Source organism: Poromitra crassiceps, assembly GCF_964638095.1.
Source record: "Poromitra crassiceps genome assembly, chromosome: 12".
NCBI lineage: Eukaryota > Metazoa > Chordata > Actinopteri > Beryciformes > Melamphaidae > Poromitra > Poromitra crassiceps.
Genome location: NC_139632.1, coordinates 35821214 through 35847909, shown reverse-complemented (window position 1 = coordinate 35847909; position 26696 = coordinate 35821214). Strand labels below are relative to the sequence as shown.

At 43.4% G+C, this 26696-nt stretch overlaps 1 protein-coding gene across 1 annotated transcript; it reads left to right on the top strand.

Moving 5' to 3' along the window:
- The first annotated feature begins 257 nt into the window (after window positions 1-257).
- On the top strand, window positions 258-26420 carry LOC310786577 (desmoglein-2.1-like). The gene is made up of 15 exons (XM_083647805.1): window positions 258-359; window positions 4445-4570; window positions 5557-5715; window positions 6306-6447; window positions 7214-7374; window positions 8122-8256; window positions 10174-10359; window positions 10995-11148; window positions 12608-12914; window positions 13019-13161; window positions 14040-14258; window positions 14975-15217; window positions 17735-17865; window positions 18005-18352; window positions 20456-26420. Exons 1-15 carry the CDS (start codon window positions 312-314, stop codon window positions 21785-21787), a joined length of 3834 nt encoding a protein of 1277 aa, XP_083503931.1. The 5' UTR covers window positions 258-311; the 3' UTR covers window positions 21788-26420.
- The last annotated feature ends 276 nt before the right edge of the window (window positions 26421-26696 follow it).

The following is a 26696-nucleotide window of genomic DNA, read 5'->3' as shown; positions in this document are numbered from 1 at the left end:
CCACACGCACGCACGCACGCACACACGCGCACGCGCGCGCACGCACGCACACACACACACACACACACACACACACACACACACACACACACACACACACACACACACACACACACACACACACACACACACACACACACACACACACACACACCTGCCTGAGGGTGTGGAAGCAGGCGTCCTCACCTTGTAACATACCCGCCCTCCTCTGCGCTCAGCTCAGACAGACTCGGTCAGACTCGGTCAGGCTCGGGGCTGTGCGGGACACTCTCACCGGGACACCGGGACATACACAGTACTCATCCACCGGGATGACGCGGAGGAGGAACTCGGCCGTGGTGCTGCTGGCGCTGTTAACGGTGAGTCGATACGGCTCAAGCTGCTCTGTCTTTCAAGTTGTTCCATGTAGCGTTGGTTAGCTTGCTCGCTGCATAGCCTATGGAGGTTTGAGGCTATCTATAAAAAAAACAAAAAACAAAACAAACAAACAAAAACGAGTCATACTGGTTTAACCTAATCTAAGTCTCCAAATGAAGTTATTTTCACTGGTAATTATGTATTCATGTTTGATAATTATGTATTTATGTTGACCTAGAATAACTCCATGGCAACGCTGGTAGGGCCTGTGCTGTCTTCCTTGTCACAAGTTAAGCTGGGTCATGTTGTTAAATGAAACCTTTCTCTAGGAACCTTAAAAATGATTTAGCCTTGATTATTAATGTAGGAGACCGGGACCCATTCAAATCCATTTTAAACACAATGGGTTTGACTGCTTATTTTCTAATTTAATGTCAAATCTATTTTAAACACAACGCTTGCTTACTTTCTCATTTAATGTAAAATCCATTTTAATTAAACACAATGTTTGACTGCTTACTTTCTCACTGAATGTAAAATCCAGGCAGAGCTATAGCTAATAATCCATCAATAACCCTGTGACCATCTAGAAATGACATAGCATTTACACATTAAAAAAAACATGTGAACCAATCCCATGATCAATCATTTATAAACCAAACTTTTAACGCTGTTCTTTTTAGTGGATACAATCTTTTAATATATAATGATATATTAAGGCCATTTCAGGGATAACATTAAGGGGTTTGGTTTCATAGTGTGAAGGGAAGAGATCACTGCACACAGTAGAAATTGTGCAACTGTGCAGGCTACGTGACAAAGACAATAGGATGAGGAAGAGGTTTTGCATTGGGGAGCTGACCTCAGGCAACACATCAAACACATTGTAGGCTACTGTAGGCCTACTGCAGGGCCCCTGAGTTTCTCATGTCTGTAGGCTACTGTAGGCCCACTGCAGTGCACACTCAGTTTCTCATGTATGTGATGCACTATATAGGCTACTGTAGGCTAGGGGTGGGAATCACCAGATGCCCACGATACGATACTAAAATGATACTTGAGTCACGATACGATAGTATTGCGATATTCTAGTATTGCGATATATTGAATATTGCGATATTTCGATATATTGTCTAACTCCTTTTCCTACCTTTTCCTTGACCTCACCGGAAGTAAAACATGCAGTGTTTTTTTGTTTTGTTTTGTTTTTGCCCCACACATAGGCTACATTATTAAGCTTCTCTGGACTCAATACGCCACTGCAGGCGTGGACTGCAACATCGGGCACTTCGGGCAGATGCCCGGTGGCATGGCATGGCATGGCCTGCAAAAAAAAAAAAAAAAAAAAGTTTTTGTTTTGTTTTTGTTTTTTAATATCGATACTTGGCGTCCAAATATCGTCAGGCAAAATATCGCGATACTATGGTGTATCGATTCCCCCCCCCCCACCCCTACTGTAGGCCCACTGCAGTGCCCACTCAGTTTCTCATGTCTGTAGACTACTGTAGGCTACTGTAGGTCTATTGCTCAGGTTCTCATGTGTGTGATGTACTGTAGGCTACTGTAGGTCTATTGCTCAGGTTCTCATGTGTGTGATGTACTGTAGGCTACTGTAGGTCTATTGCTCAGGTTCTCATGTGTGTGATGTACTGTAGGCTACTGTAGGTCTATTGCTCAGGTTCTCATGTGTGTGATGTACTGTAGGCTACTGTAGGTCTATTGCTCAGGTTCTCATGTGTGTGATGTACTGTAGGCTACTGTAGGTCTATTGCTCAGGTTCTCATGTGTGTGATGTACTGTAGGCTACTGTAGGTCTATTGCTCAGTTTCTCATGTGTGTGATGTACTGTAGGCTACTGTAGGTCTATTGCTCAGGTTCTCATGTGTGTGATGTACTGTAGGCTACTGTAGGTCTATTGCTCAGGTTCTCATGTATGTGATGTACTGTAGGCTACTGTAGGTCTATTGCTCAGTTTCTCATGTGTGTGATGTACTGTAGGCTACTGTAGGTCTATTGCTCAGGTTCTCATGTGTGTGATGTACTGTAGGCTACCTGGCAGTTCAGGGTGAGTGAGACAGTGTTTTTCCAGTGAAAGATGTGCGGCCACTCCTTTCTCAGGACCTGATGACTCATGTATGTGTTCTGCTGACATGCCCATGCACTGCTGCCTGGATCACTGCTGGCTTAGAGACATCTATAGGACTGCTACAGCAGGGTGGGTCACACGCAGTTATGTGCTTATACAATGCATGGCTCGGTCTGACAGTACATCAAAATACACCGTTTTTTCACGCCCCCTCGGCGCCATTATTGCCAATGAGAAAGGGCACCTTGCACGTCGTAATATGCAGAAGAAGGCCCATCGGACCTTCTGGAGGTCGCCACGGAGGGGTGGTGGTGGTGGTGGTGGACTACCCGCCTCGTCCAAAGAACGATGAGAAAGGGCAGCCTACCATTTGCATCGGTATAGCACGCTGCAGGACTTCACAAAGCAGATCCTGCTGACGTTTTCTTGCTCCATGAAAAGCCCAAAGTCCATTTCTCAGCTGTCTGCATTCTAGATGTGAACGCATTGATCTGAAATTCTGAATGCAGACAAGAGCCACTTTCCATACACTCTTCTGCACCTCCAGCGTCGAGTCCATCCTCACCTCCTCGATCACCGTCTGGTCTGCTGCTGCTGCCCGCAAGGACATCTCCAGACTGCAGCGCATCATCCGCCACGCTGAAAAGGTGGTCGGGTGCAGCCTGCCATCCATTCAGGACCTACACACTGTCAGAATGCTATGCTAAGGCGGTGTCAGAGAAACATGGCCGACCCAACCCATCCAGGTCATAAACTCTTCAAGGTCCTTCCCCATGGCAGAAGACCAATGTCTGGCAGCACCCCCGTCACAGGGACAGCTTCTACCCACCTGCCATCCACCTCTTCAGTGAGACCCGAAAGCCCCCACAAATCAGGACTTTGTCACCTAACCCCCCCCCCCCCCCCCCCCCCCGAGGCGTCCCTAACTTTTTGCCTACCGCCATTTTGTACTCAAGTGGTTTTCACTTTTTTTCACTCTTTTCCGTGTGAAACCACAGTCAAGAAGGGAGCCAGAAGACCATAGACGATTTATTGCCGTTGGCGTACGAGGCAGCTAAGCTTGTCAGTTGTTACCCAGATGAAAATATGACTGAATGGAAAGATTGATTTCACATGTGTGACTTGACATTCATGCCAAACCTGACAATCCTAAAGAGTTTATCTTGAAATGTCTTTCTCTATTGTTTCTGTGTCTATGGTGCCGGCTCACCTTCACTCGACTCCACTCGCCTTTTTTGGGGTTTCCATTAGGGATGGGCATCGAATTTCGAATTTTCGAATAATCGTTGTTATTATCAAGGTCGACTTTTATTATTGAAATTCGAAATTCGAAAAAAAAAAAAAAAAAGATTTTTTTTTTTTTTTTTTTTTTTTTTTTAGTGAAATGTTGCATTGTCTCCCCTGATTCTAAGTATAGTCAAATCGCTTGGTTTGAGCAAGTAAAACAATTTTTATAAGCATTTTAAGCAAGGTTTATGGAAAAATGAATGGCGGATGAAATCCCATGAAGAGGGAGAGGGGGTGACTTTGGCACCCCTTTGGCACTCAGACCTGAGCCTACTAAATATTTAATGAACCACTCATGATTGTCAAAACTGTTTTTTATTTTCGAAAATGTCAATGTCATGTAACATGTTCTTTACTTCAGTGGTGCAATGCTTGTTTGAGCTAAAAATCCACAGCAGAAGCTTTTTATATTAATCAATAAAGCCGTAGACTTAGAATCAGGGGAGACAATGCAACATTTCACTCACAAAAAAAAAAAAAAAAAAAAAATACATTTTTAATTTTTTTTACATTTTTATTTTTATTTTCGAATTTCGAATTAAATTCGAATTTGGCCAGCGAATTTCGAATAGTGTTTTTGCTAGAAATGCCCATCCCTAGTTTCCATTGGGCAAGTACCAGGTACCATATTAGCTGGTACTGGTACCAGATTAACCACCAAATGAATGGTTTCATTGTAAAGTAATGCTATCGATTGTATCATCATGGCTCCAGGTTGTTGCTGCTGTGGTGGAGGCTAATTCCTGGGCTGGGCTAGTAAGACGTAGAAGAGAATGGATCATCCCTCCAGTGTCGCTGGAAGAAAACATAGACCACACCAAGAGGACGTCCATTGCCAGGGTGAGTCGTTGATCTTTCACTCGAAAATCATAGTATACCATACGTTGTCTTACTATTACTTGTGGAAGTCAATGGCGCTTTAAAAGTTAAACAAATAAATTACTGAATGAATAAATAAACACATACATAAATACATAAATAGAGCGCACTCCGCCAACCTAAAAAAAACACAAACCAAGTTTTGTGGTGTTACGTGAATCTGTTAGTTAGTTAGTTAGTTAGTTAGGTGCCTTTTTATGATTGGCCATGGACATTGCCACGCCCCCTTTTGGCCAGTGGGCGTGGTCAGTTAATCAGTTCTAAATTGGCCCATGACCCATGAATCGTTTGGAAGTTAGGTGCATTTTTGTGGTTGTTTTAACTCAAATTTCTATTAATTTGAGTCAAGCCATTCTATGCTCTTGTTTCTATCTCTCTATCAGAACTAAAACTTTGGCGATCTGCTTTTCAGCTAAAGTCATCAGGTGTCCCTCTCTCAAGATTTCTTTTTTTATTGTCACTCCGTAGTACAAGTATCACGTGTGAAATTCTTGTGCTGTGGACTCCGTTTACAACATAGTACAAAAATAACAGGGCATATGGGTGCAGGAAAACAACAAGAGACACAACAAGCAATAAGGCAGTAGAGTGATAAGACAAGTCAGAGACAGTGGCATATTCACTGCACATAGGTGCACATGGCATGTGCATACTTTAGACATACTTAAACATAGTTGACGTTCTGTTTGTACAGGTGCAAATAGCATATACCTAATTAAACATACAATTAAACATTAGACATACGTAATGGTAGCAGCTACAGTACGGTACAGTACAGCTACTACACTATTTGTGTATGTTAAGGAGTCTCGTGGCCTGCGGGAAGAAACTGTCCCTCAAGCGATTTGTGCGTGCTGTTGGATTTGAGCTGTGTTTCAGCTCAAATCATCAGGTGTCCCTCTCTGTGTTTCAGCTCAAATCATCAGGTGTCCCTCTCTGTGTTTCAGATCCGCTCAGATTTTGATAACGGAAATGGGAATGTGAAGTATGCCCTGAGCGGCATCGGTGCCGACAAGTATCCCTTCCACCTGTTTGTGGTCAACCCTGACACTGGCCTGGTTACTGTGACTGGCATTCTAGACCGCGAGGTCTACTCTCAGTACAATGTGAGTGTGACACACATTCTATTCTATTCTATTCTATTCTATTCTATTCTATTCTATTCTATGTTGTTCTTGTTGGCTGTCATGGGATTCTTCTCTTGGTCGGGGTGAATGTTGCACTGTTTTCATTCCTGAAATATTTGGCAGCTATTCCCTGCCAATTCAGTCCTGCCACAGGCTTCTGGTGTATATAAAATGTACTCTATATATTCTGTCATATCACTGATATAAGGTAAATCTACATACTATTGCACATTGCTCAACGCACATATCTGTACATCATTCATTGCACATTATCTTTTACTTTTTGTATTTGATTGTATGTACTTTTCTCTTACACTTTTCTTCATTCTTATCAGTTTTTATGTTGACACCTGCACCAATTGCTTGCACATTTCTGATTCTGTTTAAGAAACTACAAAGTCATCACATTTTCTAAACAAAACAAAAACAAAAACCACCTGAAATAATAACATACTTTGGTTAATGAAAGGAGAAGTGATAATGATGATGATGATGGTGATGATGATGGTGATGATGACTGAGCGATGATGTTGACAACAACATGGATGCTGTATCTTCTGCTGTTTCAGCTGTCGGGGGTTGCAAAGTACAGGGATAATAGTTTTGCAGAGAAAGACATCGACTTACGGATCAAGGTGATCGATCAGAATGACAACAGTCCAGTGTTTGGTACCATCGAGCCTGGAGAGGTGGATGAGCTCAGCCCTTCAGGTTGGTGTGTTTGCTCTCCAGTATGATTCCCGCAAACTCCCATGGTAAACAGTATTGTTATCCGAAAAGTGTCAAAAACAACCTACCGGTACATGACTTGGTTGTAAATGAAACACAGCGTTGTGGTTTTGAATCTGCTGCAGTAGCCTACCGTGCAGAAGTCTTAGGTAGTCTTAGGTAAAAAAAAAAAAAAAAAAATCTGTAAAGCGAAGATGCTTTCAAAAATAATAAAATGAAAAGTTTCTAAATATTGTATCAACAAACTTTAAACAGCAGTAGTCTGCTGCCACATTAATGCAGAAAGCAAAACACCGGAGGCTAAATTTATATTGAAAATGTAAGGTGCCCAAGACATCCTGGTAGCTTAATTAGCTACGTCGCATAGTACTGAAGTATATAACCACAACATCTTGGGTTAAAAGCTGGCTTGGGACCTTTCTATAACGTAATCTCCCTCTTTCGCTCTTCCGCCATCTTTGTTTCTGTCCATTCTACACAATTCTAATGAAGAGGAAAAATGCACCCGAATAATCTTGCAAAGAGCGTCATATCTGGTCATGACGGAATGCTGCAAATGTCTATGAGAACTGTGGTGTGAAGTAACAAAGTATCAAACTTCAGTATAAAATCTTAAAGTAAGCCTAAATATCACTTGTCTGTGTGCAATCTCAGCAAGCATTTGACCAACAGATGTTGGCCAAGTTCAAAGTCTAAACAAGCTCGACAGTATCAAGGCTGATGACTGTCTCACCTTTTGTCTTTCCAGGTACCTTCGTTATGAAAGTCAGCGCGAGTGATTTAGATGACCCAGCTACTGAGAACGCTCAGATCGCCTATACCATCATCGAGCAGAACCCAGCAGACGACATGTTCGAGATCACCAGGGATGGACGGATCAAGGTCAAAAAGTCCACACTGGACAGAGAGGTATATGGACTATGATTTCCGATATATATCATTTATTAAACAAGTAGCTATCAGCCGGGTTAGTGGCTGTGTTTCCATGTACAAAAATATGTTCTGAAGCATGTGAATAGGATTTTCTTCTTTTCATTTTTGATCATATTCATGAAACTACAGTAGCTATAAATAGTATCTCAAAATTGAGCAATCCAGCCAGTATGACGAATAACCAGCTTACATGCATGTAAACATGCTGTAGCCCTCGACCTGACTTTCCAATTTGATGGAATTCCACAAAAGCATCCATGGTTATGTTTTATCAGGGTGTCTTAAAAGATATTAAAATAATAATAATAATAAACTTTATCTCTGGCTTAGTGACTCAATTTATTCTTACAGTGGTCCAGTTATCGCAAACTAAAGACTGTTTAGTTTTGCAATCTCAAAAATAGAGGTTAAAGGTGTGTCGCTGATGTGACAAAAGTGGCGTTGTGGTCTTAAAATATATTGAAAAGGTCTTAAAAAAGGTCTTAAAAGGTATTGAATTTACGTTCAGGATTCCTGCATATACCCTGTTTATTATTAGTGGTGTTCCTCATAGTAGCTGTAGTATGTAGAGGTTTTTTGTCCCCTGGGCTAAACTAAGGCCTGTTTCAGAGGCCTTTTTCACTCTGATGGGGAAACGGTGAAAAGTGCCTTTGTGTCTTTCAGAAAAGTGACAGATATATTGTGACGGTGAGAGGTCAGGACCTGAACCTTTGTGTCTTTCAGAAAAGTGACAGATATATTGTGACGGTGAGAGGTCAGGACCTGGACGGCAAACCGGCCGGAAGAGTGGCAACCGGCACTGTAACCATTACCCTCCGAGATGTGAACGACAACCTCCCCACTCTGGAGAAAGAGGAGGTAGTTAAGTTTGATATAACACATTATAAATCATGCATATAAAAGAGTGAGTTTTAATTGAATTTAACACGTTCACTGCCAATGACGTGTTTTTACGTCAAACAGAATCCAACGGTTGACTGCCAATGACGTGTTTTTACGTCAAAAAAATGATTTTTTTTTTTTGACCGTGGGATGTGCATCTAACCCTTTTACAGCTCTTATATCAATATTGAAGCCACCGAACATGTACAACCCATTCCACCGACCCACTAAGTGGCGACAGTGCTCTCCCAGACTAGAGGAAGGCAAGCAAAAAGCAGTGTGAGGAAGCCATTCTCGTGAAAATGGCTGGGCGAAAACGCTTTAGTTTTCGCGCTGATTGCTGGCGGTGCGGGATTGCAAATTTGCATAATAGATTACGGGTGGAACACACTTTGAAACACGCAGCATAAATAAGACCAGAATCGCAAAAGCTTCATCAAAGCTCTCAACACAAACCACAAGAAACGAGCGAGCCGATCCAGACTTGCACAGCGGCTGCCAGCAGACAGGCAGCAGCAGCAGAAGCAGTGAGCCTGGTGACGCGAGGTTACAGCAGCAGCAGCAACGAGCTTGTGACATGCCCGCTGCAGCCAAGAAGAACACACACGGAGGGAGGAGTTTGAAGTAGAGGGGTATTTCCTGCTGTTATGGAGGAAATTACTGTTCAAAACTATTGTTTAGATGTCTGACGTCTTACTGATGCCAAAAATGAATGGTTAAAGTGACTGTTCTATCGAATTTCACAAAAAGCCGTTTATCTCAGAATAATTTTTCTGACGCTGAAACCATGCTGTATTCAACTGCTAATGCTTACATAACTACTAACTCTACAAACTAACTCTTTTAGACAGAGAAAGCACACATTCTATTAGTTATTTTGAGATATTGTGTGTTCACAAAATCTTAGCAGAAAAGAATCCTCGGGTCTTGAAAGATGAGCCAGAATCCTCAAAAAAACCCTCTGGCAGAACCTACCTACAGTAAAAAAAAAACGGCTGGCAGTGAATGTGTTAATAGAATATGTGTGTGTGTGTGTGTGTGTGTGTGTGTGTGTGTGTGTGTGTGTGTGTGTGTGTGTGTGTGTGCGTGTGCGTGCGTGCGTGCGTGTGTGCGTGCGTGCGTGTGTGTGTAGGTGTGTGTGTGTGTGTGTGTGTGTATATATGTATATGTACGTGTGTGTATCGTGTGTGTGTGTGTGTATATATATATATATATATATATATATATATATATATATATCTCTCTCTCTCTATATATATATATATATATATATACTGTATATATATGTAAGGGATAATGGATAGTGAGCCGGTGATTACTGGCGAAATAATGACCGACAGGTGATATTGAGCCCGACGCGCAGCGGAGGGCTTAATCATTCACCTGAAGGTCATTATTTCCAGTAATCACCGGCTCACTATCCATTATCCCGCTTAGAACACGGCCTACAACTAAATCATTCAATAATCTGACAAAAATAATTACCGGTATTCAAATAGATTTTTTAATAGCGTTTTCAACGACAAAGCGGTTTCATTCATAATTGGCACACAAGACACCACAGCTGCAACTGGTTGGCCTAATTAGTAGTGTCTTGCTGACAAAAGGCTCTTATCAACTGATTAATCCAGGTGTGGCAGAGCAGCGGTCGGTTGTCGAGAAATAATGACCGGTGAATCTTGTTGATTGACCAATCAGAATCGAGTATTCAAGAGAGCCGTGTTCTAAATATATGTATATACACACACACACACACACACACACACACACACACACACACACACACACACACACACACACACACACACACACACACACAATTAGGTATATTGACCCATAGCAGTTTTGTATAGTTCGATTATATATATAATATATAACGTGTTTTCCTTGCAGTATGCGGGCAGCATTCAGGAGAACACGGAGAACATGGAGGTGATGAGGCTCAAAGCAGACGACCTGGACGTGAAGAACACAGAGAACTGGCAGGCTGTGTTTGAGATTGTCAAAGGCAACGAGGCGGGCTACTTCAGCATCAGCACAGACCCCAAGACCAACGAGGGCGTCCTCATGCTCGACAAGGTAGCCTAGTATGCTCGATTAGCAACCTGAGAATTCAATCTAAACATTATACATCTTTGCTCCCATGAAATTTTGTAAAATAATGTCTTAAAATGCAATTAATTTAGTGCAGCAGGAATGAGTCCTAAAAGATGCATGGGCTCTCCGGTCTCAAAGTCAATGTTGTTGTTTTTTATGGGTTGTTGGTTGGATGCCTGAAATAAAGTCTGTGGTGATCAAAAGCTTATGATACTTGGCGGTTTGTTCAGCAAGATCATCTTCACTCAATTGAACACCACTTCTATGATCTTTGAAGGGTTTTCCGGCGATCACATTGACGCTTTAAAAATCATAAACGGGGTGTTAATTTGTGAAGATCATCTTGCTGAACAAAACTTCAAAGTATCATAAACTTTTGTTAACCACAGACCTTTCAGGCATCTAACCAAAAACCTATTTGAAAAAAACATGGATTTCTAGACGAGAGACCCGAACGCGATGGTCCTGTAACTACCAGGTTGGCCTACAAAGATAGGTCATCTCAGCGGCACTCTTCTGTATTATGCTCCATGCACAAAAAGTGAAAGAAATAGACAGAAAAACAATAACAGAACTATTTATTAAATGTACTAATCTTTTTGTGTTCCATTCCGCAGTCTGTGGATTATGAGGATGTGAAGGATCTGGATCTAGGTGTGGCTGTGAGGAACAAAGCTCCCCCACATGACCCTAACGCTCCTGGAACTGGGACAACTGTCGGAATAGGAGTCGGACCAGGAGGAGGAGGAGGAGGAGCAGGACCAGGGGGAGGTGGAGGAGCAGGTAAGTCTTTACCCAGACTCTGCTGTTCTGTGGTTCCTCGCTGGTGGAACCAGTTGCCAAACTCCAGTCGATCTTCAGAGTCCCTACCTATCTTTTTTTATGGGGTGGGGTTGCTAGCCCCACACCCATTACCCCTAACATACATCTCTCTGATGATTGGAGGAAACCGGAGTAGCCGGGGGAAACCCACACAAACACGGGGAGAACATACAAACTCCAAACAGAAAGCACTTGGGATGGACCGGGGTTCGAACCCACAACCTTGCTGTCTGGTAACAGTGTTAACACGTTCACTGCCAATGACGAGATATCTCGTCTTACAGAATCCAACCGTTGACTGCCAAAGACGAGATATCTCGTCTTAAAAAAATAAAAAATAAAATTGACGGTCGGGCGTGGATCAACGCTCCCCCCGTCTCCTATAAAAATATTGGAGTCAGCGAACGTGTACAACCCATTCCACGGACCCACTAAGTGGCGACAGTGCTCTCCACACTAGGAAAAGCAGAGCCAAAACTGTAGGGTAACGCGCGAGGAAACCATTCTCTACTGTAAAATGGATTGGCGAAAACGCTTTCACTTTCGCGCATTATCGCGCTGGGAGCTGGCGGTGGGGGATTCCAAAAATAGACTGGGTGGAAAACACAGTTTGAAACACGCAGCATAAAGCCTAGAATCGCACAAAGCTTCATCAAAGCTCTCAAACCCAAGAAACAAGTGAGCCCTATCCACACTCGCTGCCAGGGAGGGAGGCTGCTCAAACTCGCAGCAGCAGCAGCAGCAGCAGAACACTCGCTTGTGACAAACGCAGGCTGAAAGCCACCAGACACGCCCACGGAGGGAGGAGTTTGAAGGAGAGGGCGTTCAGAACTATATTGTTTAGATGTCTGATCTCTCACTGATGCCAAAAATAAATGGTTAAAGTGACTGTTCTGCCTGTTTGATTGAATTTCACAAAACTGCGATTATCTCAGCTTTCACTCTCAGACGCTGAAACCATGCTGTACTCAACGGCTAATATCTACATAACTACTAACTCTACAAACTAACTCTTTTAGACAGAGAAAGCACACATTCTATTAGTACTTTTGTGAACTTTGTGTTCACAAACTCCAAGCAGAAAATAATCCTCGGCTCTTGTAAAATGAGCCAGAATCCTCAAAAAAACCCTCTGGCAGAACCTACCTACAGTAAAAAAAAAAAAAAAGGCTGGCAGTGAATGTGTTAACTACTAAGCCATGGTGCCGCTTTATGACACTTACTTTCGTTGTTCTCTCCTAACTAGAACGTTGTAGCCTGGTAAACCATACTGATCACGTGGACCAGGCTAACAACTTGCTTGTGTTGTATTAAATATCATACTGTATGTACATTGCTTTAGATAAAAGCGTAACTAATTGCAATTGTAATTATAATTGTGCAGGAGGAGGAGCAGGGGGAGGAGCAGGGGGAGGAGGAGGAGGAGGAGGAGGAGGAGGAGGAGGAGGAGGAGGAAGTGGCCCTGGTACAGGAAGTGGACCTGGAACTGGAGGCGGAGGAAGTTCAACCACAACAACAACTACCACCACCACCACCACCTATAAAACCTATCCAATCAAAATCAACGTGGTGAACGTGCCTGAGGGGCCACGTTTCGACCCCAAGGTCAAAGCCATTCCCATCAAAGAGGGAGGCTCCACTGTCAACATTAACGAGGTTATCGGTACCTACCCGGCGCTGGACGGAGATACCGGGAAACCAGCTGAGAATGTCAAGTCAGTGCATGCACATACACACCAAATCCCTTTACAGAAGAAAACACTCACTGTAGGTTTCCTTTTCAACACGTGAAACAATTGACAGTGTATTTCTGCTGTAGGTATGCCAAGGGCTCAGATCCTGGCAACTGGCTGACCATCGACCCAAAGACGGCGGAGATTAAACTCAACAAGCTGCCTGACAGAGAGTCTCCAATGTTGGTCAATGGGACATACTTTGCTAAAGTGCTGTGCATCACAGAAGGTAAGATCTTCCACTAGGTGCTCTGCTCCATACCTGAGACATGTCAGAATGCTTGTATTAGAACAACGCGCTTCAAGGTCAAGTCAATGGCATCGGAAAGTCAAATGAATGTAGCATGGTGAAAAAGAATCCTGATAACGTGATCTCACATTCGATTTCAGTGGGCGGGAGTACTTGCCTTGACAGACAACTCCTTCAGCCAATCAGTGTCACCAACTCTAATCCAAATCCACTCGGAAGAATGGCGAAAACGTATTTTCCTCATACTCTTGTTATTGTATCGAGTCCATTGCTGCAATAACTGCACTTATGGCTGTGTTTATTCTACTAACGTTAACGTTACCAGCACTGCTCATTGCTTCGGGGAGACGCCATTACTGTTTTGCCAGCCCTGATTGGCGTTACATCATCAACTATGACGACGTCCCTGATTGGCCCTGAAGTCCGGACGGAGATGTACTGTAGCCTAGAGTAGAGCCAAACAGGATGTGAGGTCACATTATCAGGATAAAGGAATACCTCATCAGACAAACAGTTGAATAGACTAGATACAACATCAGTATCAGGGCTTGATTTGATCACAGACCAGCAACCTGCTGGTACATTTTGGCTTTGACCGAGAAGTCTATAAATTCTACCATACACTTTGGCAGGTAATCAGATCTGGTCTTGAATCAATCTTTTCTATTCTTAAACAATGTTGGCCACAATCCAGTTGCCACTCTGGCCAGTTCCTGAAGAAGTTATACTTTCATGCCTTGATGCAGCATAGTTTAAGGAATACACCAAGTAACTGTTAAAACATAGACACCAAAACCACCCATGTTTTCCTGGTACTGTAGATTGTGATGTGCTCTTTTCTGTATTTCTCTTTACAGACATGACTCAAACAGCCACCGGCACCATAGCCATCCAGGTGGAAGACTTCAATGACCACTGCCCCACCCTGACCAGTGAGGTCCAGACCATGTGTATGACCGCTGACGCCGTCACGGTGAGCGCTGAGGACGAGGACGCTTTCCCCAATGCAGCTCCCTTCAGCTTCTACATCGTCCCAGAGGGCACCAAGGGCAAATGGGCTGTGGAGCACCTTAATGGTGAGGACAACACCAGTAGTGATAATAATGATCTTTATTTTTGTCTTTCTTTTATCATATTTCATGCCTAGGCGGGCGACAGCCGTGGCTGGAGGCATTATGTTTTCGGGTTGTCCGTACGTTCTCGTGTACGCAATATCTCAGGAGGGAATTCCTTGAGGGAATGTCCTTCAAATGTGGCACAAATGTCCACTTGGACTCAAGGTTGAGCTGATTAGATTCTGGTGGTCAAAGATCAAGGTCACTTCGACCTCACAAAAGACGTTTTTGGTCATAACTCTAGAATTCATACGTTAATTATCAACATTTCACACAAATGTCTAATAGGATCAATTAAAATGAAGACATTTTATATCCAAATGTTCAAAGGTCAACTTCACTGTGACATCATAATGTTTTGCTTATGTGTGTATCAGTGTATCTGAGAAAACCATCTTTGGTCATTCTTCAAAAATGGCGGAAGTGCTGTCACTTACGTTGGCAGACACCAAATTTTGGATTATTTAATTATATAATATACTTGTATGAGTCCACCCTCTTCACTTCCTCTCCCTGGATGACGACCAGGACAGGAGGCCTCCTGTTCCTCTGGTCCACCACAAGCTTTTATAGGAAGCCATGACCTCAGGAAACATAACCAAAGAGCACTGCATATTAGAGCACTACACTCAACCACTTCCACCCTGAGTACCATGTGATTGTGCTGTTGCCAACAGACACCTCGGCCATCTTGAGGGCCCATGAGTCCATGTGGCCTGGTTCCTATGAGGTGGCTCTGAGAGTGGAGGACCAGCAGGGGGAGTACTGTCCAGACGTGCAGAAGGTCAAGGTGGAGGTGTGTACCTGTGTGGATGGGAAGGTGTGCGGAGCCAAAGGTGCTACCAAAGGCGCGAGGAAAGGAGCCGAGTTAGGAGCTGCAGCCATCGGACTCATCTTCCTGGGTCTGCTCATGCTACTACGTGAGTATGATTTGACTGAAGCCTCGCTTTAGGAACTTATGTTGAGTCCAAGTCACCTCCAAAACCACGCCCAGACAAGTTTGGTTCAAGTTCAAGTTCAAACAACTTTATTAATCCCACTAGGGGCAATTAGTTTCAAGCAGCTTATATACAGTACAGGTATACAGAAAGACAGAATCATCAAACATACAAACAAGTATACCAAGGAGTTAGAATGTGGAGTAACACCATAAAAGAGACAATGCAAAATAATGAGTAAAAAGCACAGAAAAGCATTCCCACCCATACAACTTACAAAGCATTTAAAAGTCAGCTTGCATGGGCATCCTGGTGGCTCACCTGGTAGAGCGCGTACCACAAAGGCTTAATTATTCACGACCGGGTTCGAAACCCACCCATGGTCCTTTGCGGTGTGTCATCCCCTCTATCTCCCCACCTTTCCTGTCTGCAGTGCTTACTGTCCTATCTAATAAAGGCAAAATGCCCACAAACAGGATTGCTGAGGGAACAAACGATTTTGATTGGCAGTTAGTTCTGCAAGCAGGCAAAACATAATAATGCCCTGATGGCAACAGAGACAATTCACCTGCAAGAACATGTCCAGAAGAATCTCAAATACTTGCTGCTTTCCAGAGGATTTGTTGGTTGCAGAAATAATTTAGGTTAAGACTAGGGCCACTGAGTATATTCAAGACAAATAGGCAATAGACAGTGTGCAGTGTGCACATCTTTCCAAATAAAAACAAAAGGAGGAAGGAGTTTCTTAACAACAGAGAGCTCTGTTCAGTACGTTTCAACATTCAACTAATCAAAGCATAGGATTTTGACAAATCAGTGTGTGTGTGTGTATATATATATATATATAAACTAGGGTTTGGTCTGTCCGACTCACTGGGAAAAAAAAAGCTGTCAGCTGTCCATGGCTGAAGACGGGGGTCTGAAGCCAGACTCCCACTTCTTTCAGTGTCTGCCCTTGGGACTTGATTTTGCTCTTATGACATCACTGATGATGTCACAACTGATTTTATGATATCACTGATGACATCACAACCTCTTATGACATCACTGATGATGTCACAACGCTTCTGACATCACTGATGATGGTTGTTTATGTTGTTTTATGATTGACCAATTGTTTGATTGACCGATTTCATGATTTTATGATATCCTTATTCTTGTTTATTGTATATTTTACTGTATTTTACTGTAAACATCTAGGGCGTTGCAAATTAGCTTAGGCTACAAATGTTGTGATGCATGACATCAGACGTTTTGGGGTTTTCTGTCCCTATCCAAATAAATGAAAAATGAAATGCCGCCCCCTAGCGGCACAAAGTCAACATTACAGTGACTAACGAACTGATCCATAGCCCACTTTGGTGGGGGGCAATTGTACTGTATGTATAGTAGTCCATTCTCCATAAAACCAATCATTTCTCTCTCTCTCTCTCTCTCTCTCTCTCTCTCTCTGGGGGAGGGGGGGTGGGGAGGGATCACACCACTGAGCTATAATGAAGTAGATACAGTCAGTTGGACTCTGCACAGGGTTTTGAATGCAGCCAATTCTTGCTACTTTCTGCAACTTCCCAACATTCCCAACGTGATGTCACTATGGCTAGTTGTCCCCTTTGTTTGTGTAATACATCAATAAACATACAGAGACACTTAGCTTGCACACTCAAGTTTTATATTCAACCGGGCAGCCTGGGAGACATGCACACATACACAGTGTAATACTATGATAACAACACAAGATGGGGCACTTGTGTTGTGTTGTGCAAATATATACAGTCAATGGTTGTGTAACACCTGCCTTTTCTAGTGAAACACCCATACATCTCTCTCTCTCTTTGGGAGATATATTTAACTAAACTGTTCAAAGTAGAAAATAAAATATTTCTAGTACTCTTTTAGTAATCGCTTTGTTTGACCAAGTAAAACTATTTTTATAAGCATTTTACGAAAAGTCAATGGAAAATAAAATGGCAGTTGAAATCCCTTGGTACACATGCTGAAGCAGGAAGTGACGTTCATTTTGGCTCTCTATAAGGTTGAGGCGACGTCTCGTCATAGACGCTGGGTTAGCTGGCTCAGCCTGGCTGGGGGCGGGGTCAGGGTGGGGTAAATCCCCCGTTCTATCCATTCAGCAAAGTTAGAATTTAGCTGCTAGCCCAGCCCAGTCAGACACGATCGGGGATTTAACCACCGCAGTAAACGCACATCTGAGCAGACGTCTTGTGTTCTGCTCTAGAAGAACCCCCAAACCTGTAGTTTAGAGCCGCAGCACCGTCCTTTGGTGAGTCAGCCCATTGAGATATATCGGCGGTTTTACCCCACTCGCGCGCCAGCCGTATAACATTTTGTGGGCGTTCCCACACATGCCGACTGTCTCTATAGAACTGCAACAATCTCACCAGAATGATATGGCACTGGCATTGTCAGCCAAGGCCCACTAGAGGTCCCTGAAGCACACTTTGGGGAACACTGAGTTAACACACCTTTTTGTTGTGTCCACAGTGATCCCTCTGCTGCTGCTCTTCTGCCGGTGTGGGGGGGCTGGGGGGCTCCCGGGGGGCTTCACGGAGATGCCCTTTGACACCAAGTCACACCTCATGGCCTACCATACTGAGGGTCAGGGCGAGAACACGGTACCACCATTATTTTAAATTCATTTACATTTACATTTTCATGTGATCAAAAGTTTTGAAGTAGTGTTGTGCTATTTGTATGTAAGAGCACTGCTGACTTTCCGTTCTAATACGTTGACTCCTGCCCTCCCTACCACAGGAGGTGCCCATGCTAAACATGGTGGAACAGGTGGATGCTGGGATGGTCAAAATGTCGAACGCCGCCCCAGTAATGGCTTCCATGCCTGGGGAGTTCCAGAAATCCTCCACCTCCATGGACGGGGCATTTTACCAAGATGGCTATGAAGGTGGCTACAGGGAAGAAACATGGATGCTGGGCCAGGAGATGACCCAGGGGATGGGCCAGACAATGGGCCAGGGGATGGCCATGGGGATGGGCCAGGGGCAGGGCAGTGGCTTCTACTCCGAGTTTGAAAACCGAGAGGAAGGAGGCATGTTTCACGGCATTGCCCTGCCAGACTACTACTTGGAACAGTACTACACTCAGGTGAGGAATACTATCACTGTTATACCATTAGGCATGGCTTTCCCTCAACGCATGTTGGGCCCTATCTTGGTACAAGCGCTATCTGTGCGCCTAAACGTGTGTCTTATGCTATCTTCCCAAAAGATAGCATAAAGTTGTGGTTTAGTCTGATACACACACATAATTATGGCTCTTATGTAGACACACTTTGAGACATTTGTTGGTATGAAAAGTAATGTTCAGATAGAGGTATGCTCGTATTGCCCAGCTGCTGTCAGCATGCATTATATCAAATACCCACCAAAATCCAATCCAATCAAGATCATAGGAAGGAAGAAATGGCATGTAGGAACCCTGCATCTCGCATATTCTCACATTTGTAGCTGTGAAATACAATCTTCATCTATACAGTGATATGACCAGGGGCAATGTGTCTTATCTGCATCAATCAGAATATGATCATATGATGATATGATAACAGATACAATCTTTGAAATATATCGTCTGGGAAATATGCCCCAGGTCATATCACTGTATAGATGAAAACATATTGTCTGGGAAATGTACATGTATGGATTTTTTTTATTTGAAATGTCTAGAAATTGCCTTGAGGGATACTAGTACAACAATGGCTGCTTTTAAACACAGTTCTGAGTATGACTACAAAAAAAAAGAATGTGCCTAATCAACAAACAAGTTACATTCCATGTTCAAGTTTGAAGTTGTAACGTTAGCATGGTTTCCTTTGGTTGTTCTGCTGCAGAACCCAAGCTGTGCAGCAAATAACCAAGTAGTGAAGATGTAACGTTAGCATGGTCAGAGATGGGAAGTAACGAAGTACAAATACTTCGTTACTGTACTTAAGTAGATTTTTCGAGTATCTGTACTTTACTTGAGTATTTAATTTTCTGACGACTTTTTACTTTTACTCGTTACATTTTAACACAAGTATCTGTACTTTTACTTGTGTACATTTTCAAAACAGGTTCGTTACTTTTGTTTAAATGCAAGAGGATGTAATTCAAAAACGAGTAGAAACGGGAGAACGGAGCAGAAGTAATAGACGAGTTTCCCAGCGCTGCTGATAAAAGCTCATTCCAGCTCCGCCAATAGTATGACTTGGCACTCCTCCGGGGCGTGGACAAAGAAGAGAAACATGGATTTTCTCTGAGGGGAGACACACGCAGACATTAGGAGCCGTGCAGACAGCCAGCATTTATTAGCACTCCTCTTTTTGCAATTCATTCTCTATAAGTACGCGCTTAGCGCGCATCTCTTTCAAGAAGCATTTCATCGCGTTTAAAAGCTGGTGGTGTTTTTTTTAGCGCAGCGCTCTGGGCGCTGAAAGCTGAGGAAAGTTTAACAGGAAAAGCGCCCTGCTCCTCTTCACTCCTCCCACCTCGAGTCTTCTCCCAGGAGAGGAGGATTTTAATCTCGCTGCTTCCAGAGTTGCCAATCATCTGGCTTTTCCAAGGGTTCTTTTTTAAATAACCGCTCCCTACATTCAGTTTGTGCACTGTCAACATTCAGCTAATATGGAATATGGTGGTGTTCTAACACCAGAGACAGTTCTGTCTTAATAATAAACCTTGAATTTGTGAATGTGATCAACCTGTGGACATTCAGTTCCTTATCCATTAGGTATCAGTATCATATCAGTCTCGAGTATTGTGATTCTGCACTTTGTAAGGGACACCTTGTATCCAGCAGTTAAACTTGTCTAACTATTTGCACATTCATATATCATGGAAATATTAATGAGGGAGGACTAGATATGATTTTAATGGGGTTTTTTTTGTGTGGAAAAACCATAGCACACTATTTAAAGTAGAGTTTTAAGATGTGTAAAACATTTGTAGGGGATCTTTTATCCTCAAATTATATTCTATGATGTGAGGTTCAGTCATTCAGAAAGATACGGTAAAAATACTTTTACTTTTACTCGTTGGGTACATTTCAGAGCCTGTACTTTTTTACTTTTACTTGAGTAAAATAATTGAATCAGTACTTCTACTTTTACCGGAGTAGTTTTTTACACAAGTAACTGTACTTCTACTCAAGTACAGAATGTCAGTACTTTTCCCATCTCTGAGCATGGTCTCCTTTTGGTTTTTCCCTCTGCAGAAGGCAAGCTGTGCAGCAGACAACCAGGCAGTGAAGGACAGTCTGTTGGTGTACGACTACGAAGGTCAGGGTTCTCTCGCCGGTTCCGTCGGTTGCTGCAGCCTCCTGGAGTCTGACAACGACCTCCAGTTCCTCAATGACCTGGGGCCAAAGTTCAAGACCCTGGCTGAGGTGTGCCGTGGCAAGGAGGAGATCCGACCTGAGGTTCAACCTGTCAAACCGGTGACCATCCCTCTTCCCAGGCCCCTACCCAGGCCCACCGTCAACACTGTCACCTCCGTATCATCTAATACGACGTCTGCCCAACAGCAGCTCCCTCCGCCCCAGCCCAAGGCCACCGAGCGGACTGTGGTCAAGGAGTCATTTGACCGCTCTCGCGTCGTGACGGAAGGCTTGAGCACGCACATGACCGCAGTGAGGGAAGGGATGGCAAACCAGGGCCAGACACTCTGCCTGCAGCAGCAGCCGGTCTACTACACTACGACCCCTGTCCTCCAGCCTATGCACTACATCATGCAACCGCAGATTCAGAACACGATGCTGCTGGCTGAGGCGCCGGCCACCAACCTGCAGGGTATGATCATGGTGAACGGCGGCCATCAGACCGGGGCTGCCCAACACATGGTGCTACAGGGCCAGACTGTACCGGCCCAGGGGCAGGGCATGGTGTTTGTGGAGACGGGTGGGGTCGGAGGGCAGGGAGTGCTGGTGGAAGGGGGCGGTGCCAACCTGATCCACGCCGGCAACCTGTCGGGCTCTCAGGCTATGATGGTGGTGGAGGGCCAGGTCCCGGTGGGCTCCTCCAGGCAGATGCTGGTGCAGGGAGGCACTCTGCAGCAAGGGGGGATTCCAGGATATCAGAGTGTGCTGGGCTCCAGGCAGATGCTGGTGCAGGGAGGCACACTGCAGCAAGGGGTTATTCCAGGATCTCAGAGTGTGCTGGGATCCAGGCAGATGCTGGTGCAGGGAGGCACTCTGCAGCAAGGGGGGATTCCAGGATCTCAGAGTGTGTTGGGCTCCAGGCAGATGCTGGTGCAGGGAGGCACACTGCAGCAAGGGGGGATTCCAGGATCTCAGAGTGTGCTTGTGGTCGAGGGGCCAACAGTAGGCAGAGGGCAGCTGGTCCAGGGGCCGGGAGGTCTGTCCCAGACCAGCGGTCTTTCCGGCCCTCAGCGAGTCCTCTACAGCAAGAGCAGCAGCTCCACTGGCCCTCAGAACAACTCTGTGACTTTGAACGGCTCCACCACCACAAGGAGCACGGTCCCTGGCCACCAGAAGATCGTGATGCAGGAGAGACGAGTGGTGACCACTGAGAAAGTCTCTGAATTATGAGGTGTTTTGGGAAAACAGTATAAGGGGCCGTGTCCACAGGAAGCATTTTTTGAGCTGCCTTTCTGCAATTCATTTTCTATGGTAAAGACACGCTGGGAGCGCTCCTCCTCCCAGCACCGAGCCTGGCGTCGTAAATGTCACTTCTTTTTGACAAACCAAGCAAAATCGAGGAAGAGGTGGGACTAAAAACATCAAAAAACATGGCGGAGGAGAGGATGATTCTTGCGTTGTCCGACAATCCAATCATTTACGATCTTCCCTTTGATGTTAGCTTGCTATTTACCTTGTTGCTAGCTACTGTAGCTAGCTAACGTTAGATACTGAGGTCCGCTGTGCGCTGTGTCTGCAAGTTGGAAGCACTCTGGGCATACATATTTTTGATATCCAAATTGCTCCGCCATGAAATAAACGCTGTCTGTGGACACGGTGCCAAATAGGACATGCTTGAGCAACTGGGAAGATAACTTGTTCAGGTGTGTCTTCCAATCATAAGGTTTGAAAGTTGTTATATTTTATGTTGTCAATTATTCTGATGAGAGATGCTGTAAAACTGTACATGTTTCAGTTTATTGGTAGAGGGCCTGTTGCAGCATATCGACTAGGAATGACGCCTCATGTGCCTGCATGCATGGCTATGTGTGCAGGACACACACACACACACACACACACACACACACACACACACACATACACACACAGTATGTTGTCTGGCTTATTGTTTTATTTCTCACAAGTGTTTGGCAAGTTACTTATTACTCTTTGATTATTACTTGTTTAAAAAGTAACTAATCAGATTGGTTAACTTGCAGTATTACTCTACAGGAACTGTTCTTAGTTACATTCCTCATTACATTCCTGACCACAGCTAGGCATACTGTTCAGAAGTGAAACGACCACGTCCTGCAGGCGAGAGCGCCAAACTGTATCTGTCATTGCCTCCTTGTCAGTTGCTCTGTAGCAACTGACTGCAGTGTTGGGCAAGTTACTTTCAAAATGTAATATACTACATATTACTAGTTACTTTGATTTGAAAGTAATAAGTTACTTTACAATATTACTTTCTGTGTAGAGTAACTCGTTACTTATTACACTACTTTTGCATTACTTTTGCCAAAACAACAGCAGCAGCAGAATGACATCGCCGCCCCGGAACCATCCTGAAAAATAATTTCAAGCGCCTTGAAGTCAGTGTAAACAATCCAAAATTCAAAATTTTATTCTTTTCCTTTGTTATTGTCATCTATAGTGGTTATTTGCATAAAAACACAGTTTGATTAGAAAATTATTGTATCTTTTTTTAAATATGTGCTGCTGTAATTTAATACAATGTAACTCAATTTGTAACTTGAGTTACTTGACAAAGTAACTGGTATAATAGTACTGAAATCCTATAAGTAATAAGTTATATTACTGAGTTACTGCTAAAAGTAATATATTACATGTAATATGTTACTTGTGTTATGAGTTTACCCCAGTAGCGTAGCCAGACTTGGCTCATTGGGTGTGCCACAGAAAGCCAGGGTATGCCAGGGGGCGGACCATTTGAAAATTTGGGTCTTTTCAAACCAGATTTAGAGGAATATTTGTGTGTTGTTTGCTCCTTTTCACACTCATTATTAGCAGGTAGAAGCAGTCAATTAAATTGTATTTTTTGGCAACATGTAAAACCACTTTGTTTAGTATCTCAAAAAAGTCTCACCTACTTTTTCCAATGAGTGTTCTAGTCGGGACGCAAATTTGGTTGGCATGAAGGTTCGTCTACTGCAGAGAGATCTGTAGCGTTCTCAGTGTCCTCTGGCTCTGCACAAACCTCCAGTGTGTTGTTGGCTGCGTTCCCCGCTGTTAACGTCATTGTTTCGGCTGCATCATCTTCTTCTTCATAATCGTCTGTCTCTTCTCCACTGTACACCACCAATACAGGTGCGGGAAGGGTGCACTACAATCCGCACTTGTTGAGGGGGAGGGTGACAACGAGTCATCTTCTTCCTCGTCGTCAAAGCGACGTTTCTTGCCTTTGCCGAAAAGCTTAAAAGCGAGCTTTGTTTCATGTCTTCTTGATTTGGGCTGCTGCTGCTGCTACAGCTGTGCGTGCATTTGTTTACTTTACGTGGACGACAGCTTAACTATTCCCATGATGCTCCGGGGCACATAGGTCAGCGGAGCGTGATTTCTATTCGCACATAGGATAAGTTGGACACAGTGCATGACAGCGTTGATGTGTTTTGCAGACAAAACAAAAAACCTTTTTTACCCCATTTTTTTTGGGTGTGCCAGCGGCCTGTCTGGGTGGCATTGGCACACCCTGGCACACCCGTGGCTACGCGCCTGGTTTACCCCCAACACTAGTTGCTCTTCCCCGTGTCTGACATTGCTGTGTTGCCATCATATTAGATGCTTTGAGATATTAGATGTTGCGTTTTTGTAGCTGTGGAAAGTGTTTTGCTTTGCATGGATCCTTCAATTCAAATCAAAAGTTAAGGGAAAAACCTCCAGCTCCTGAAAGTCCCTCGCCCTTCAACAAGGATTTAGACCACAAAAACGTGGTCACGGGGGGTGTTACTGGCATTAGTAACTGTAATTACTGATTTTGAAATGGTAATCATTTAAACCCCTTTCACACATACAGTACAGCATATCCCTGAAATGTTCCAGAACAGCTCCTGCATGGCGTCATGTGTAAACGGGAGCAGGGATTCAGTTATATTCTGTGCTGCTAATTTCCCACCTGAAGAGCGAGTAACATTTCAGAGAAAATGCCTGCACGGCGCTGTTGTAAATTAAAGTAGTAACTATGGGAGGGCACGTAAAGGGTTACGCAGAGGTTCTTACACTTCTTCTTCTTACACCCGTTGTGATTGAATTCATCCATTGAAATCATTTCAACCTCCAGAGCAGCCCTGCCTCGAAGAGTCTGTAGAACTAAACCTACAAGCTGTATTGGCTTGTGTTGATGGCTCTGCAATTGTAGCCTACTTTTAATATTCATTTATTATTTGTTTGCCCACGCTCGCTAGTACAGTACCATTGAGGTTTATTGAAAGTTTATCTTTTTCTCATTGAGGGCGTTGTTTGGAGGGTTGCCACGGGTCTTAAAAAGTGCTTCAATTTAAAAAATCTAAATCAAATCGAGGACTTGAAAGTGCTTGGATTTATGAAGAGGTCCTTAAAAGTGTTTGCATTTAGCCTCCCGGAATCTCTGAGTTTGAGCCTTGCGCGCTCCAGCATCTCAATATTGCTGGGCCAAGCTTGATACACTTTCTTCCTATCTACAGTATCACTCTCCCACACTGGTCATTGCTTGTCAAGATTGCTTTGACTTGATGTTAAGTGTTATTCCGACGTGTAAGCATGACTAGAATTTTTTGGGGGATTCGAGGACTTACGCAAGGTTGGCATGTCAACATCTCTGTGGTGCGTAATTTAGAAATCATTTTTCCTTGAAAAGTGCTTGAAATCTATCATTACAACAGAGCGCCAAACCCTGTGTTTGAACAAACCAATCAGCCAGACAAATACAGCAACAGAGCTTACAAGCACACTGTGTCAACTAATAGCTATGCAGTGCGTTCACACTGTGGGTCATGGTGACCCTGCTTGATCTGAACTTTGAGTTACCATTTTGTTTGGTCCATTAGGTCTGTATGATGTAGTAGCCTAAATGTTGCTGTTGAAAAAAACATGCTAATCTTTTCATGTTATTATGAGGTCTTTACTAGTCATATTTTGTTGCTTTTCAGAATTGTATTTCATCAGAGTCATGACTCAAAATCTCATTCATGGCCGTGTCTCGAAATGTTCTGTTCTGATTTTAACACACTTATAAAACACGGCTTCATATAATTATCATACACATGTATATTACATTTATTATTAGATATTTTTTTTACTATAATGCACTGGAAACATTTGGCAATTGGGTTTGCTTCAGAGATATTGATTAGTACCGGTAATCATCATGTCAAGCTTAACTGTGTATACATGATATGTATGTATTTTTTTGTTCTGTTTGTTTTCTTTTTTTGTATACTGCAACACTGAAATGACTGCCAGGTAACAGTAATTAACAGATAAAAAACAGATATGAAATAAAGTTGCACTATCCCTGGCAGTTTGAGTTAGTGCAGAAACTGGCTTGGGTCAATCAGATAATAGGGAGCCAAAGTCACGCCCACTTCCGGGTTAGGCATGCACACCAAGAGCTTTCATCCGCTATTTATTTTCCCATAGACATTTGGTAAAATGCTTATAAAAAGAGTTTTACTTAGGCAAACTAAACTATTCACCTATATTTAGAAACAGGAGAGACCATAGAACATTTCACTCTGACTCAGGTCTCACCTGATTCTAAGCTGAATCAGTTGGTTTGACCCAGTAAAACTATTTTTATAAGCATTTTACCAAATGTCTATGGGAAAATAAATGGCAGATGAAGATCTCTTGGTGCGCATGCTGAAGCAGTAAGTGGCATCGACTTTAACTCTAAATAATTTGCCAAAGATCTATTGGCTGAATGTCGTCTCCCCATTAGGTCTCTGAAACCTGGTTGTGGTGCTTTAGCAATGATGTCAACTTTGAGTTGAAAGGCTGTTGTGTCATGTGACGAGCTACTCCAATAAAGCTTTTACATACTTTTGGTCAACAAATGTTTGTGTCTGTGTGATGCAAGAATACAAGATAATACAAATGTATTTTTCTGTGCTGCTGGGCTGGCTGATCTTGGCCAGGTCTTACTTGAAAAACAGGTTTGTTATTTTATTGTCTTGGGAGGAATTGTCATCACAACAATAGATAGCAGACATTACAGCACATGATGGTGATGGGCAAAAAGAACATGAGATCAAGATTCTTAGTTCCTCAAGTCACCTTGTTTATACCATAGCTGTTATTTTAAATGTTTAATATATTATTT